Source organism: Marmota flaviventris, chromosome 13 (assembly GCF_047511675.1).
Source record: "Marmota flaviventris isolate mMarFla1 chromosome 13, mMarFla1.hap1, whole genome shotgun sequence".
In the NCBI taxonomy this organism is placed as follows: Eukaryota; Metazoa; Chordata; class Mammalia; order Rodentia; family Sciuridae; genus Marmota; species Marmota flaviventris.
Genome location: NC_092510.1, coordinates 21,547,664 through 21,563,777, shown reverse-complemented (window position 1 = coordinate 21,563,777; position 16,114 = coordinate 21,547,664). Strand labels below are relative to the sequence as shown.

Here is a 16,114-nt window from a genome sequence, read left to right as displayed (position 1 = left end):
TGTTTATTCTTTTTACAAGTATATTTTTTATAAATGAATGCGTGGTTGCCGTTTCCACCGGTGGAGGAAGAGCAGGAGCGGCCGCTGCAGGAGGACTGCAGGAGGAGGTGGTCCAGCCGCTCCCTGCTGCCGGAGGCGCTTCACCTCTTGGCGGTGGGGCGCGGGGAGCGCAGAGGGGCCCGTGGGACGCACCCAGGATGCGGCGAGCCCCACGCACGGAGAGGGAGGAGGAGGAGGCCGCGCGGCCGGGCGGGGGCGGGTCCACGCTCTGGCGCCGGCCGGCGGGGCCCGGAAGGCGACTGGAAGGAGCCGTGTTGGAGCCATGGCGGCGCCCGGCGCGCTGCTCGTGATGGGCGTGAGCGGCTCCGGAAAGTAGGTCCAGGAGGCCGGGTGCAGGGGCACCTGGTGGGGAGGCGGGCGCCGCGGTCGGCCGGGCGGGGACCCGAAGGCCCTGGGAGCCCGTGGCACCTGCTTGTCCACCTTCCAACCCGCCCGCCTAAGCCCCGGCCCGGGACCACGGGAGACCTTGGGTCTCTGCGTATAAAACCCAGGCTCTAGCCACGCCGGCCGGGGTCAGGAGCCCCTTGTAAAGAGGCCGCTTGGGCAGAGTGATTGACAGGTTACCAACGTGAGGGACGGCGGTTCCACTCCACGTCTCAGGAGGCTCTGAATGCCCGGGGTTGGGACGTTTTGTCAGGGCCGGAGCCTGCAGAGCCCACGTCCCAGCCTCTTTCAGACGTTTGTCGAACTGGGCGGACGGCTGCCCCCTTGTGTGAGTTTGTGGACTTTTCTGATTTGGTTTTGTTCAGTGAACGTGAAGATCTGGTGTTTCCCCCTTTCTTTGATCAGTATTTATCAAGTTAAAATGAAAAGAGACCCTGTTAATATGGAGGGTGGCTCCTGGGAGTTTGGAGAGAACTCTGGAAAATATGCAGATTCTACCCAGCCAAGCTGCTGGCCCATTTGGGGATTAGCTTTTGGCTTCCTGATAAAACCAAAATCTGTGTCTTTTATTAAAAAAACAAAACCAAAAAAAAAAAAAAAAAATCCTACCTACTGCAATATCCAACGACAAGCAGCAAAGACAGAACTTAAGAAAATAGCTTTCTAAGGCCTAACAGTATCCTTCTAGAATTTTCTGAATCACAAACTACCTATTTGGTCAGAAGTGTGTTAAAGGCTTTTGTTCCAGGAAGTAAATTATAGCTTTCCAAAATTATCTTGATGTTTTGAACCTCAAAGACAGGAAATCTTATATTGAAATTGAAATAAAACATAGAGCCCAGGACCCTCAGTAATAAAGTACATGCCTGGCCTTTGAGCCCCAGCCTTTCCCTCCACCGCCCCCCCCAAAATAAAACAATTTGAAAATCCCTAGCTGTCCTATGATTTGAAGAAACTAGAAAGTATAAAATTATTGTCATACTGTGATGTAGTGAGATCTGAGTCCTAGGTCTTAGATCTCATGCTGCCTGACTTTATGAACTTGAGCAAAGTGTGAGCCTTGAGTCAGATGAGAGGTGTCTGAATCATGTTATTTACAGCTTATAATGTACTCAGTAACTATTTATTGAGCTCAATCTTTATGTCAGTGTCACATAGTAGACAAGACAGATGAAATTCCTGTCCTCAAAAAGTTTAGATTCTAGTATGGCAAAGGATAAATTAAGGACACCTATACAGTGTTCGGGCTGGGGGTGTGGTTCAGTGGTAGAGCATTTGCTTAGCATATGTAAGACCACCGTGGGTTCAGTCCTGGTAAAACACACAAATCTCAGTGTAGGATATGGTGCATTGGATGGGCCTTTTAATTCAGTGGATATATCAAGGGATCATTGCATATCCAAGTCTGGAGTTAAGAAGAAAGGACTTTTGATGTAAAATGTGGGAATCACTGACACGTGGATGTATTTAAAGACATGAGATACTGAGATCACCATGATAGTATTGAAGTAGAAACTAGCAAAGGACTGAGCCCAGAACACTCTGATGGCTAAAGATCAGAGAGATGTGTCAGATGTTGCTGACTGAGTAATAAAATGACTGAGAATTGTTATTTTTTATCGTTAGGATGTAGCAGCAGTGAATTCTTTGATGATTTCTATGAATTCCTCTTAGGGCCCTGCAGGATTTTTAATTATACTTCATAACATTTGGAAAAATAATTGCCATGGCCTAATGGCTTAAGAGAACAATAGTCTCAAAACAGGAAGATTCCATTTAAAATGTTGTCAAGAAGTTTACCTAGTTAATGTTTTTACTGTGTCCACCCCCCACCACCACCAATGTATGAAATCTTTTTCATTTACTGATATGTGTCCCAAGCAGTGCCTAGCAGATAGTAAGTGCTCAGTAAATATTTGCTGACTTGAAGAATAAATGAATGAACTATTTTAATAGTAGTACTGTTAGTTTTTTTATTTTTTCTTTGGTTCTGGGGATTGAACCCAGGACATTATACATGCTAGGCAAGCACTCTACCAACTGAGTTACATCCCCAGCCCAGCTTTCTTTATATTTTGACAGTCTTAGTGAAGCCACCCTCATCTTTGGTGGATCAAGTGGTCCTTTCAAATATGTTTATTCTGCATCCCTTCCTTTTCCTGCTAGTCTGATGTCTTTTAAGTTCCTTATTCCTGATTTAGACCCACTGGGAGACATTTGGGCCATGACATTTTGTTTGTAATGCTTAGATCTGACCAGTCTCCACCAAAGCGGGCACTCACTTTGTCTCATTTCTACTAGGTCCCTGGTGTGTGTCCAAGAGTCCCCATTTTCTGGTTGAGGAGGTTTGGATGGAGCAGCAGACAGTGGCTTTTCTTTTCCCTTCTATCTTCTTCCTGCCAATCTATACCTGAATCTGCATAGCTTTCCTTTTAGAATATGAGTGACAGCTGACATGTTCATTCATGGTTAATCTAAGTTGGTCTTAAATGTGATTTCTGTTGTGTACAGCTCTGGCTTCATTAGGCATGGAGTTCACCTGGGTTTTCACCACCTGTCTGCAGCATTCCACCTCTGTGGAATTCAGTAGAGCAAACATAATGGGAAAGGGGTTGTTTCTCCTTCAGTCCTTTGTTTACATCAAGGAGCCAGTCTTGGTTTGATACCAATGTACCTTTGACACTCTGTGATACTACTTTAACAAAAGAATGACAAGAGGGCTGGGCATGTGGCTCAAGCGGTAGCACGCTCACCTGGCATGCGTGGGGCGCTGGGTTCGATCCTCAGCACCACATAAAAATAAAATGAAGAGGTTGTGTCCACCGAAAACTAAAAAATATATATTAAAAAAATTCTCTTTCTCTTTAAAAAAAAAAGAATGACAAGACCCTTGTTAGGCAGAAGTGTCCAACTAGAACTTAGTCACATTGTTTTGTTTTGGTTGTATACATCTTTTTTATTACCTTCTATTTAAAGTGAGCAATGCCTATAAAAGGGAAGGAAAAGGTGTTTCTTTAAAGATTTAATTTTTTAAAGTGAAGTAATTAAATAAAAATAATCAAGTAAGTAATTGTAGGGGTTGGCAAAACTTGAGAGATCGCAGAATAAAATGGTGTAAGGATACAGTAAAAAGAGTCTTTGGGCAACACTTCAGAAACTGAGAGCCAGAAATGACTGGATGCATCACTGTCTGCCAGGCTCCATCCCTCCCCATGGCCCTAGACTGTGAGCCTCAAGAGGGCTGAGACCACGTCTCAGAGATCTCACCATTGGATTGTGGGAACTAGTAGGTGCTCAATATTCACTGATTAAAATACAGGTGAAAGGATAATTATGTACCTCAGGTCCCTTGAGAACACTGAGGATTAGAGGAACAGGCAACTTTCCCAGGATCTCAGACATTTTGTGGCTGAATTGTGGTTATGGACCACACCTCCTTTTTTGAGTTCCTCTGCATTCCCAGCCCTGAGCCCTTTTCTCTAGCTCCCACTGCTTTTTAGGGTACAACAGTTGTTATCAGATGTTGTGCACAGAGAGCATTTAACTCCATTTTTTTTTGAAGTTGTAGATGGACATGATACCTTTATTTTACTTATTTTTATGTGGTGCTGGGGATCAAACCCAGTGCCTCACACTTGCTAGGCATATGATCTACTACTGAGCTACAACCTCAGCCCTTAACTCCCAATCTTCACAAGTGGTGGTTGTTCTTGAGTCATTGACCCATGACCTCTATTTTAAGAGTGTCTTTTTTTGAGGGAAGGGGGTTGGGTAAACAGTGATTGAATTCGGGGGCTCAACTACTGAGCCACATCACCAGCCCTATTTTGTATTTTATTTAGAGACAGGGTCTCACTGAGTTGCTTAGCATCTCACTTTTGCTGAGGCTGGCTTTGAACCCACCGTCTTCCTGCCTCAGCCTCCTGCACCACTAAGATTACAGGTGTGTGCCACCATGCCTGGCCCTTAAGATTGTCTCTTTTAAGCCCTAGTGCTTCTGTATGCCCACTGAACTTTGCATGGATGCAGTTAGAGCTTAAATCCCTCATCAGACTCCTCCCTCCAATTTCCTCAGCAGAATTTTTATCATTTTATTAATTCAGTATTTTCTTTTACAATACAGACCAGAGTACTGATTATTGAAGGGGGAAAAAAAACCTTCAGAGGTTTAATGAAATCTGATATATTGCCTTTTGAAAAACAAACAGTAGCAACTGGTTAACTATTTCTTCAAAGGCATTCCTAGAAAACAGGAAGGACATCACTGTAGCATCACACAGGGATTGGCACTTTAGCACGCCTGCCCAGACACCTGTTTCCGAGGCATCCTTGTGAGGAAGGAAGTGCTGCATACTTTGAGCGAGGGCAGTAACTGGAACATCTGTGTCCTCTCCACAGATCAACAGTGGGCGCCCTGCTGGCATCCGAGGTAACCTGTTCTAACAACTGTGTGTCCCATTATGTTCTTGTCCCTTTGCTTTCCCCCCTTTCTTCTGGCCTATGGTGATTTTGAACCAGACACCTCTGCATGGCTTAGGAACCATTGGAGCAAGTCAGTTTTTCTCCTTGGTAATTATGAATAGTGGTAAATGAAGGGGGGGGGGGGCTTTTCCCTGGTGTGTCGATAGGGGATGTCCTGGCACCTACAATGGGGAGGAAGGTAACAGTGTTGTTTCCACACTGCCCGTTAGTAACATAGCCCTACTGCCTGCCACATACTCTCTTTTCCTTTGTTCTTTAAGCTGGGATGGAAATTCTATGATGCAGATGACTATCATCCAAAGGAAAATCGAATGAAGATGGAGAAAGGGATACCATTGAATGACCAGGTAACTTTGGCTCTCTGTGTCCAACATGCATACTCCACCTGGTGTTGAGATCTCTATCGTGCTTGGTGTAGTGGAGTTCCTCAGTCATGAGATAACCAGAGGATGGGCGCTCCAAAGAGCCAGCTGCATGGTGGGTCCTGCACCTGTTAGCTCTGGCCCTGACCCTCCCTGTAAGCTTAGCACTAGGAGCAGTGTCACCCTCTGCCCCGGCTTGGGAAGGGTCTGCCACAACACCTTGCTGCCAGGTATTAGTCTGCAGAATGTAGAGCCTCCCTGAGAAGGCAGAGGTCCCCTGTGTCACAAACAAGGGGAAGTTCCTCATTTTCTCCCAGGCCCGATCAGCCAACCACTATCACTAGACTCTGACAACCACCCCAAGGCAAGAGTGATCTTGAAAATTCAGCTGTGGCCATGTCACCCCTGCCTGAGATCCTTTAACGGCTTCCTACTGCTCTCAAAGTCCAGGTCAAACACCTAAATTCCTAAACATGTGCAGGCTGGCCTCCATGCCCACCCGCCTCCAACTTATTTTAGATGCTGTGAGCCATCCTCTCAGTCCCTCCTGCTACCATGCCCCTCCCTGAAGGACCTGTGTATCCACTTCTGCCAGGAATGCACTTCCTTTCCTCTTCCCAGAGTGAACCTGCTCATCCTTCAGATCTCAGCTCCCATACCACTGCCTCTGCAAAGCCCTCCCTGACCAACCTCTGAAGCCTCCATGACGAACTCTCAGAACACCATATACCTGTTGTCCTTGTCCCAGTCGTACCTCAGCAAATATTAGTGTGAGAATGTGATTAATCATCTCTGCAACTAGACTTTACCCCCAAAAGGGCAGGGACTGTGGATTTATCTGTTAACCATTGTAACCCTAGCCCTGACACAGAGTAAATGTCAGAAAATATTTATGGCATGTTTTGGAGTGCATGAATGTGTGAATGAATGGCACAGTCCTTTATGCACAGTCATGAGGCTACATCCCAAAGAGTCTTTCTCAAACTGGAATTACAAACTCTTGAATTCACCAGCTGAAGGAAAAGTAATTCAAGAGAGAGTGAGAAGGCCAGGTCAAGAGCTGGGTCCATCCACACAGCAGCAAGGCACGTCTTACTCCCTGGGCTAAATGTGTCCAAAGGGCAGGAACAAATGGAACTGGCCAAAGACCAACGCTTGTTTTACTTTTCATTGGCCTCAGCTCACCCTCCAATTTCATCATCTCCCTTTGCTCTGCCTTGAAAGGTGAGAGTCACAACCATTATTCAAACTGTTCTAGAGAACTCTTTGGCACTTCTCCTTGTTTTGGGAAGTGTCACTTGAGTTTGCAATGGTTCAAGCCTTGAGCCAGCAAAATGACGTTTGCAACATCTGATTTTAGAAGATATGGGACATGGGGCAAGGAAACTATGAAAGAGACACAGGGTAATAATTTAAATAATATTGATATCATACTAGAAATAATAAACAATATAGACAACCTGGACCCAACACCACGCTCTGTGACTTTCAGAAAATGGATTAGCATCTTGATGCCTTATTTTCTTCCTGTAGATTTAGAATGGTAATAGGACCTATATCAGTGGGTTCTAGGAAGAATTAAATGAAATAATAAGAAAAATATGTGCAGAATAGTGCCCAAAGCATTCAATAAATATCACTTTTTTATTACTATTTCTAGTGTTACACACAGATCCACACACATAAAGTAAATCATTATTTCAGATGTAATTGTGCTGGTATTATTTTGTGTTTCTCTTTGGTGAGTGACATAAAAGGTAACAAAGCAAAGCAACCCAATGGATGGTTTTTTAAAAAATATTTATTTTTTAATTATAGGTGGACACAATACCTTTTATTTTATTTTTATGTGGTGCTGAGGATCGAACCCAATGCCTCATGCATGCTAGGCGAGCACTCTGCCTCTGAGCTACAATGGATGGGTTTGTTGTTGTTGTTGTTGTTTTTGTTTTTGTAACAGGGATTAAACCCAGGGGCACTCAACCACTGAGCCACATCCTCAGTCTTGTTTATTTATTTATTTAGATACAGGGTCTCACTAAATTGCTTAGAGCCTTGCTAAGTTTCTGAGGTTGGCTTTGCACTTGTGATCCTCCTGCCTCAGCCTCCTGAGCCTATGAGATTACAGGCGTGCACCACCACTCCTGGCCTAAACAGATGGGTTTTAAAAATCATTGAACAGGCATCACTGTTGTTTACCAATGATGCTTGTTCAGTAGGCTCTGTGAATGGGGTAGGTAGAATCCAGAAAAGGAATTTGTAGACAGGAGAAAAGCTGTCCCTGCCCTTTTCTTCCAGTGGCCACTGGAAGAAACACAGGTTACAGTGGTGCCCCCTTACCCATGGGGAGTACATTCCAAGACGTCAGTAGATGCCTGAAACCATGGGTAGTACCATACTCTGTGTGATGATGTTTTCCTGTGCATATCTTAGTTAAAGTTTAGTTTATAAATTGGGCAAAATAGGAGATTAACAGTAACTAATAACAAAATAGAACAGTTATAACAATATGCTATAATAAAAGTTATTTAAAACTTGTGAATTTTTATTTATGAGTTACATTTAAAATTTTTAGACCATGGTAAACTGGGTAACTGAACACTTATAAAGTGAAGCCATGGATAAGGAGGAGCTCTGCACTTTCTGAATGTATCCAAGAGCAACTGCAAGTCAGCCATCCTTAGAGAGAAGCACACCAACCTCAGATACAAGAAGGAAGAACAGCAGGTGTTTTTCATATTTGACAAGAGCTGAGGGAGTCTAGGAGTGAAAGTGTGGGTCACAGCTGTGCTGGCCCTGTGCCCTCTGGTTGCCCTGGTAACTAGTCCTGTGATGCTGTGCTGAGGAGCTGTACCATGTGGATCAAACTACAGTGTCAGAGGCTGAGGCACAGGTTTGACTTGATGAATTCTAGGGGAATTTGGGGATGTTTTATGCTCAGAGAGCTCAGGGCTAAGATCTAAGTTGAACTATCAAGGGCTCCTTGAGGCCATTTAATTGTTAATTAATTAAAATGAAATAAAATGTAAAATCCAGTTCTGGGTTGAACTGGTCGCATTTCATGACCTCAAGAGCCACATGTGGCTACCCTATTGAACAATACAGATCTAGAACATTTTCATCATTGCACAAAGCTCCATGGACAGTGACAGCCTGGAAGGATATTCCCCCCAGGCTGGGAAAACTGATTAGAATGATGATGATGGTATCAATAAAGAATTTCAAAGCTCTCAATCAGCGCATCTCCTCCATGCATCACCCTGCTGTCCCACGGTGATACCCAAGTAGACTTTAAGGTCTGTTTGAAAAAGAGAGCTTTTACAGTGGCTCAGGAGGCTGAGGCAGGAGGATCACATGTTAAAAGCCAGATGCAGCAACTTAGTGAGGCCTTAAGGAACTCAACTGGACCCTGCCTCAAAATGAAATATAAAAAAGGGCTAGGGATGTGGCTCAGTGGTTAAGGTTCAATCCCTGGTACCAAAAAAAAAAAAAAAGGAAAAGAGAGCTTTTAAAAATAATAATTCTCCTTACTGTAAATGTAATATTTGTCCCAGTATTAAAAGAAATCTGCAAAGTACCAATTTTTTTTTCACAGATATATCACCCTTGGTTTCCTCAAAAATATTTACTAATTGAATTTTGTAGTTTTCCCTTTGTGTGTGTGTGTGTGGGGTGGGGGTGTTTATACATGCATCCTTTCCTTTGTGTACTTAATTTCTGTACCAGGTAAAAACCAACCCTCCTCCCCTCCTCCCCTCATATGCTTTCCACCCTCCCTTCCCCTTTCCCCCAACAGAGCTGATACCCTCTACCATCTCTTCCTCTTCTCCAAAGACCCATCACTTCCAGAAGGCACTTTCTCTATTTGTGTCCATCAGAGCACTGAAACTATAGACCAAGGAAACCTGTGGCCTCCTGATGTTCTGACTTAACTCTTGGAAGAAGGTTTACTGTGCTCCCTCTGAGCCCTGGGCTGGGGGTAGGGGTGCCCCATACCTTTCCCATCATTGCATGTGGGGACTATGGAGAGTGACATGACCTTGAACATCAGAACCAGCAGACAGGAATGCAAACCTGAGTTGTTTCCTCCTCTCTTTCCTCTAAGACATTTTTTGTGGGTTTGACACTTGTTATTTATTATGCTGTCCAAGGTATCTGTTCAGAGGGTACATTGCTCTGGGTATTTGCTTCTCCTTCTGGTCCCAGTTTCTTCATCTGTAACAAGATATAGATCTTTCCCTTTATTCACAGACATCAGGAACATAAATGTGGAGCTCACAAATCCAAGTTCTTCCTCCTGCCCCTATAATAAGGTCTGAATTCCTTAGCAGGTCACTTAGATCTTGGCTAGTGAATCAGCATCTCCTGACACTCCTACACTCAGCTCTCCAGACTCTGCTCCCAGAGCTAAGTAGCTGCTTTTCTTTTCTCCAGTTCTCAGGATACATCTTTATGCTCCTAGTCTCAGATCACCCCTCCCCTCTGCTTGGCAGGTCCTTCTCCAGTTGAAATCTTCCTTATCCTTCAAGATTTGCTCTTCTGGAGGCCTTATCAAAATCCACCACTCTCCATACTGTGTAGCTGTGGCCCTTAGCATCTCTCTCACACCCTCATCACTGCCCTTGCCCTACAGCTCATCTGTTCATCTGTCTCTTCCATCAAGCTGTGATTCCTATGAGAACAGGAACCATGTCACTCATGTTTGTATCCCCAATGCTCAATTTGGTGCTTTGCTCATTATTAACAGTCAGCATTTGTGAAATTAAATTCCAGTGTCTATAAATTCACAAATTAAAACTCTTGAAGATTCAAAGTTAATTTCAACCCTTAAATCATGTTTAAAGTGAAATTGTATTCGTTTTATTATTTAAATCCCAAAGCAGCTCACTAAATTATATGATACCCATTTTTCAGGTGAAAAAAAGAGAGGCACCGAGAAGTTTAATAACTGGAGCAAAGCCACCCAGCGAAGGGAGTCTCTCTAACCTTAAAGGTCATACTTTTCCTGTTAGGTTAATGACCTTTGATAATTCACAAAATATGTGATTCTCAAGAAGTGAATCTGGGTTGGTTAAATGGAAAGAAAAAGGTTAAGAGTGGTGGGGGATGGGGAGCAGGAAAGAGGTTGAATCCTCATCCTCATGCATGAAGCTTCAAGGCCCTATCTCCCTACTTTGTTACAGCTTTCTGTTAAAGGAGCTGCTTTAGAAAATATGTATGTTTAAAAAAAAACAGCTTATAAAATAATGTTATCTTTTTCATCTCCACTAGTCCATAAATGTGGTAGGAAAACTTTGCTAATCACGAGGGGAATGCAAGAAAGACAGGAATTTAGAACTGTGGAGTCTAATGGTGCCTTAGAAGTTAACTCAAGGGCTGGAATGTACCTCAGAAGTGTGGCACTTGCTTAGCAACACAGCCCTGGACTAGATCCCTAGCACCAAAAACAAAACAGAGTAACTCAAATTCAGAGTGATCATGTCTAGAGTATGGACCCAGAACAGTGTCTAGGGCCCATTAAACACATAATCCCCACTTGTAAATAAATGAAGGAAGATGGAAATCCAAATTGGTGCTTCAACTGGCAGCCTCTGCCCAGGAGCAATTTTTCATCACAAAATACTGCACATTTCAGTCAGTCCAGCTCATTCTCCCTGTTTCCTAAAATCTTTGACACCTTCCCTCCTGCTTCCCACCAAGCCCAAGAAAATTCTGTTTTGCAACTATAGTTTTAAGTTGCATTTCTGGGCTACATTTATGTAGCCCTTAAAAGTTTTTTTCCTAGCAGATTCTCTAGAACATCTAGCTTCTGAGAATGATGTCCTGTAGAATCTTGATAATAAAAAACATTAAATATATATGCTCTTCTCCAAGAGTCTCCAAGAATCTCTCCATATTTCTAATTTCATTAACAGAGTTCTTGTGGTCTGCAAATTGGGAGCTGGTAGTCCTCATCATCTTGTTATTGCATCTACAAATGACCACACTTGTTCACTAAAGGCACTTAGACAAGTGTTGGCATAAACTGATGTTTCATTTGTTGAATCCATTTAAGCTACAATGTGTATACATAGCAATAGCTATTGTAATTTAAATAATGTTTTTTATGAATTTTGTAGCTGTTGTCCCTTAGGATATAATTGGTATAAATGACAGAGCTGTTTTCCTTTGATTTCTACCTTGTATGAATTTTATAGCTATTGCATTTGAACTCCCAAGATCACTGGGTGAAGTGTGTTCATGAAAGTAAAGTCTTAGAGGTCTATGATTAGCAAATCTTCCAGGATCCTCAATCCAACTTTAGCACACAATGCTTTAAATTAATTTGTTTGATGAAGAAAAAACATTTATACTGCACAGTTTTCTAAGGAGGGTTTATGGTTTGCTGAGCACAAAGTGATAGCCTTGGTAGAATAAACTTTCAGTCACTGAACACTGAATTACTCTGAATAAGAAGTAGGAAAAGCCTGAGCTCGGGGCAGAATCTGGGAGCCAAAGGTACTGGCTCAGAGCTGGGGAGCTGAAAAGGCTCCTTGTGGAAAAGATCAAGAGAAAATTAAAATGACCTAAGGCTTGACCAAAGTCTAAAGCAAAATGAGAAAATCTCAGGTGTTAGAATCAAAGTAGCAAGATTGAACTAAACTGGAATAACTCCTTCCCCAGGTTTTGAAGCTGCCCAAGGCCAGGAAGGCAGGGCTGTTATCTGGTGTCCCTGAAGAGATGGGAGAGGAGGCTATAAGCCTTATATAAAACACATAGCCCAGGTATCTTACTTTATGTTATCTTTACATATTTTGTTATCTTTACATAAAGTAAGATACCCTTAGTTTGATTTGATGGCTGCCTTTGTAATGATTACAAATATTTGCCACCAGTAACAAAATATGGAAAAGAAAACATATTTGTACTCAAAAGCAGCAAAGAATCTGGTGACTCCTCTGGGCCAAGGTGGGAAAAGGCATCCTTGAGAAACCAGAGCCCCACCTAACTCCCAAATGCACACTATAGTGGCATAGAAATACCCAGCTGAATAAATGATTTAAAAAAACTTTTTCATCTTTATTTTTCATTGCACTATGGCCAGTAATCAGGATGTACTCTGGGAAGGAGGAGAGAGCCATGTCTAAAAGGATTTCTTTGTGAGACACTACGGTTTGCTGTGTAAACTTCCTCCGTTTTCTCTTTAGCAAAAATACAAATTTCTCACAATTTATTTATCTGAACAGAGTTTTGTTTTGGAAAGTTCAAAGATTGGCATAGGGTATGTGTGAATACCCCTTTGCATTTGAGATATGTAAGGAAAGCAGCAAGAGATGTGTCAGCATACCAGAACAAGGGAAAACATACACCATGGGGATTTTCAGGGGTAGATAATTAATGGTGCCTTAAGGCAATTTTTATTGTTATAAAAGAATCACTGACACCCAAACCAAGAAAATGTTTCTGTGGTTAATGGCCCACTGACTTGGCCCCTCTCCCTGGTATATGACCTACTTCTCGAAACAACTGGGTCTTAACATCTGTGAATATGACATAGTTGTTTCTGTACAAACTATACCTGGAAGTCAATTTGTGTCTGTTTTAATTTCAGGACAGGATTCCATGGCTTTGCAATTTGCATGACATTTTACTAAGGTAAGAGACCATAGGGCTTTGGCATCAGCCAGAAAGTAAAAACTCGCATGAGAAAAGACAGTGGTCACAAGTCACAACCAGGTAATGATAAAGGATCCCAGAAATAGAGTCCACTCCTTTCAAGTAATGAACACGGATATCAACGAGCCATGGACAGCACATACGTTATTTGGGCTCTGGGGACAGATCTCCCACCAGCTCCACAATTTCTAGCTGGCAGTCTTGACAGCCATTCAGTTTCCACGCCTGTTTCTTAATCTGTAGAATGGGGATAAATATAGTTCCTACTCACAGATTATTGTGAGAAATAAAATGATGTATGGATTAGGTTCTAAAATGACTAATATACAGTAAGTCCTTACAAAATTTTAACTGGTGCCACCCTTCTTCTATGTGAATGTGTAATTACATACATTTCCAAGAGTAGGCTAAATCACACATTAAGTTATGTAATAATTCAAGGACTTGGAAGAGAGAAGAAGATGCTATAGCCTATCTTAGCCATTACTTTTTCTCCCCTTTAAGTTGTGACAATCAGGAAAGACTGGGGTCATTTGTAAGTCAACACATAATTGTCCACCAGGATTGGAGAGACCTGCATTATCCAGCTCTCTATCATGCCTCTAACAAGATCCTTCCACCTGGGGCCTGACCCCACTGGAAATTCTGGTTGGGACTGGTAAAGGATAAAAGGCAGGAAATGGGTTTGACTTTCTAAGATGAAGTCATATTTTATCAAATTAATACCATCTGGACCATATGAAGTTAGAGTATACTTATGATTAGAAATTCAACTTGCTCTTTTCACACCCTATTGACATGGCTGGGCTTAGGGTTTTACTGTAGAGAACTCCTGCCCATCTACTGATGTCAGAGTTTCTTTACTGTAATACTGACCAGTAATCAAAGCAGAAGTGACAATCCTCAGGAGGGCCTAGACCAGACCTCTAGATTGAGAATAAACAAGCTCACACCATGGCTATGGGGCAGACCCTATGGCTAAGCCTGTAGGTTGGGTTCTCAGCACATTCCATCCAGTGGGTCCCAGTTCGACTTGGCCATAATATCAAAGGAAGGCCCCTTAACTTTCTATCAGATACTCACACCAGCATTTACCCTCACCTCTTAACTCTAGTCATAGCCTAGCCCCAAGATGAATGCCAGCCACACACTGTAGCCCAGTGGAACCATGGTTCACTCTCTTGTGTGTTCTCTGGCCACACAGGTCTCCCCTTACTGGTGCTCAGTTACACTGCCTCTACTTCTGGCTCCAGTTTTCTCCTTGGTACATCCCTGGAAACTTCTCCCATCCTGTTCACCTTGCCCACACAGGGACTGATGCTCTCTTCTGCCCTTTTCTCTAGCTCTGCACTGGCAACTACTCCCACCCTTCACACCATGCTGCAGAATGTGGATGGGGAGAAGCCAGTTGTGGAGTGCAAATCACTAAATGTCCTGCAGAGGACCTGATCCAACCATTTGCACTGCACAGGTACATGCCAGCGGCTCATGTCCATACACTGAGGCTGAGCATGTCCTGCATCCATAGGAGCAGTCAGCAACACTGAGCTCTTCTGTATACCAGGCATATCAAGCAATTATTTTCCCTTAGGACAGCTCTATAGCAGTTAATGTGGGTAGTCCCAATTAACAGATGATGAACTGACCCCCCAGGAAGTAAATACTTTTGTCTGAGATTCTTCTGTTGACTAGTGGAAGATCTTTAACCCAAAGCCAGGTACGCTTGATTCTTAACTTGCATTTTCTGACATTTTTCACTGACAGAGAAGTAAAACTGGAGCCCTCCACCTAGAATTAAGACTGATTATTTTAGCTAGGCATGGTGGTACACACCTGTAATCCCAGAAGCTCAGGAAGAAGGAGGATCACAAGTTCAAAGTCAGCCTCAGCAACTTAACAAGACGCTGTCTCTAACATATTAAAAAGGGCTGGTGGGGGCCGGGGTTATGGCTCAGTAGTAGAGTGCTTGCCTACCATGCATGAGGCACTGGGTTTGATCCTCGGCACCACATAAAAATAATAAAAACAATTTTAAAAACAATCTAAAAAAAAGAAAAACGGCTGGGGATGTGGCTCAGTGGTTAAGCAACCCTAGGTTTAAAAAAAAAAAAAAAAAAGACTGATTATTTTAAATGTCTTAATTATTTAGCCCCCTACCTCCCTCCTTTCTTTCCTTCCTTTCTTAAACAGAGATGTAACCTCAGGACAGCATGTGGTTCTAGCCTGTTCAGCCTTAAAGAAAACATACAGAGACATCTTAATTCGAGGAAAAAATGGTGCACCTCTGAAGTCTGGGAAGTCGAGAGAGGAAGAAAAGCCAGCTGAGGTGCAGCTCTTGGTGGTCCATCTGAGCGGGTCATTTGAGGTCATCTCTGGACGCTTACACCAAAGAAAAGAACATTTTATGCCGCCTGCATTATTACAGTCCCAGTTTGATACTCTGGAGCCCCCATCACCTCCAGAAAACTTCATCCAAATCAGTGTAGACAAAAGTCTTTCAGAGATCATTGCTGTAATTATGGAAACTCTGAAAATGAAATGACACACATCAGTGGTCCAGAACAGAATCAGTCATAGATGTGTCCTATTCCAGACCTTGTTCCAGTCTCCTCATCCATGCTGTATTCTAAATGCTTCTTAAGGTTGAACCAACCTTGGTGTGTCAAGATGTACGTGTTTGTAGGAATTTGTGATGTGCTTGGCGTCATGGGCTGTCACGTAGGGAGAAAAGGAAGGGAACTTTAAAAATCAAGCTTAAATTGAAGTTTAAATTCATCAGTGATGCCATCAAATGACCAGAGGAAATTCTGTAATTGATGATAGAAATCATTACTTTGCTTAGAACATTTTCCACTAATGCCTATATTTTATAATAAATGAAACTTGATTCTATCCTTGAAATCCCCGGTAATTGGTCTCTGGAACAGAAATGTGTGCAAAATCGGCCATCTAGTAGAAAGTAATCTCACTCCACACACTGCCTAATCTGTTCACTATCCTTGAGCTGCAGTTCTAGCAGCAGCTCCTACGTTGAGATCTCAAAAGCCAATATGGGTAGAACAAGCAAGCCTTGCCCAGCTCTTCAAACAACCTCTGCAAATATATCAGCAATACCATGTTTCTTGCCTTTTAGCTAAAATTGTCATTTAATATGATATTGTCAGTAATCA

At 42.8% G+C, this 16,114-nt stretch overlaps 1 protein-coding gene across 4 annotated transcripts; it reads left to right on the top strand.

Moving 5' to 3' along the window:
* Nucleotides 1–264: 264 nt before the first annotated feature.
* On the top strand, nucleotides 265–15,845 carry Idnk (IDNK gluconokinase). Of its 4 annotated transcripts, none has more exons than XM_027955621.2 (5): nucleotides 265–372; nucleotides 4,843–4,873; nucleotides 5,187–5,273; nucleotides 12,880–12,923; nucleotides 15,135–15,845. In XM_027955621.2, the coding sequence occupies exons 1-5, from the start codon at nucleotides 323–325 to the stop codon at nucleotides 15,484–15,486; spliced, it is 564 nt and encodes a 187-aa protein (XP_027811422.2). In that variant the 5' UTR covers nucleotides 265–322; the 3' UTR covers nucleotides 15,487–15,845. The 4 variants fall into 4 exon arrangements, with proteins under 4 accessions (XP_027811422.2, XP_027811425.2, XP_027811428.2 ...); XM_027955624.2 differs by having other exon boundaries at nucleotides 283–372; nucleotides 4,681–4,873; XM_027955627.3 differs by lacking the exon at nucleotides 4,843–4,873 and having other exon boundaries at nucleotides 290–372.
* Nucleotides 15,846–16,114: the final 269 nt, after the last annotated feature.

Excerpts from the sequence above, each read along its gene's own strand:
- Idnk (XM_027955621.2), top strand. The coding sequence starts at position 323 with ATGGCGGCGCCCGGCGCGCTGCTCGTGATGGGCGTGAGCGGCTCCGGA. Across the intron at positions 373-4,842 it reads GGCGTGAGCGGCTCCGGAAA|ATCAACAGTGGGCGCCCTGC; the intron begins GTAGGTCCAGGA and ends TCCTCTCCACAG. Across the intron at positions 4,874-5,186 it reads GCGCCCTGCTGGCATCCGAG|CTGGGATGGAAATTCTATGA; the intron begins GTAACCTGTTCT and ends TTGTTCTTTAAG.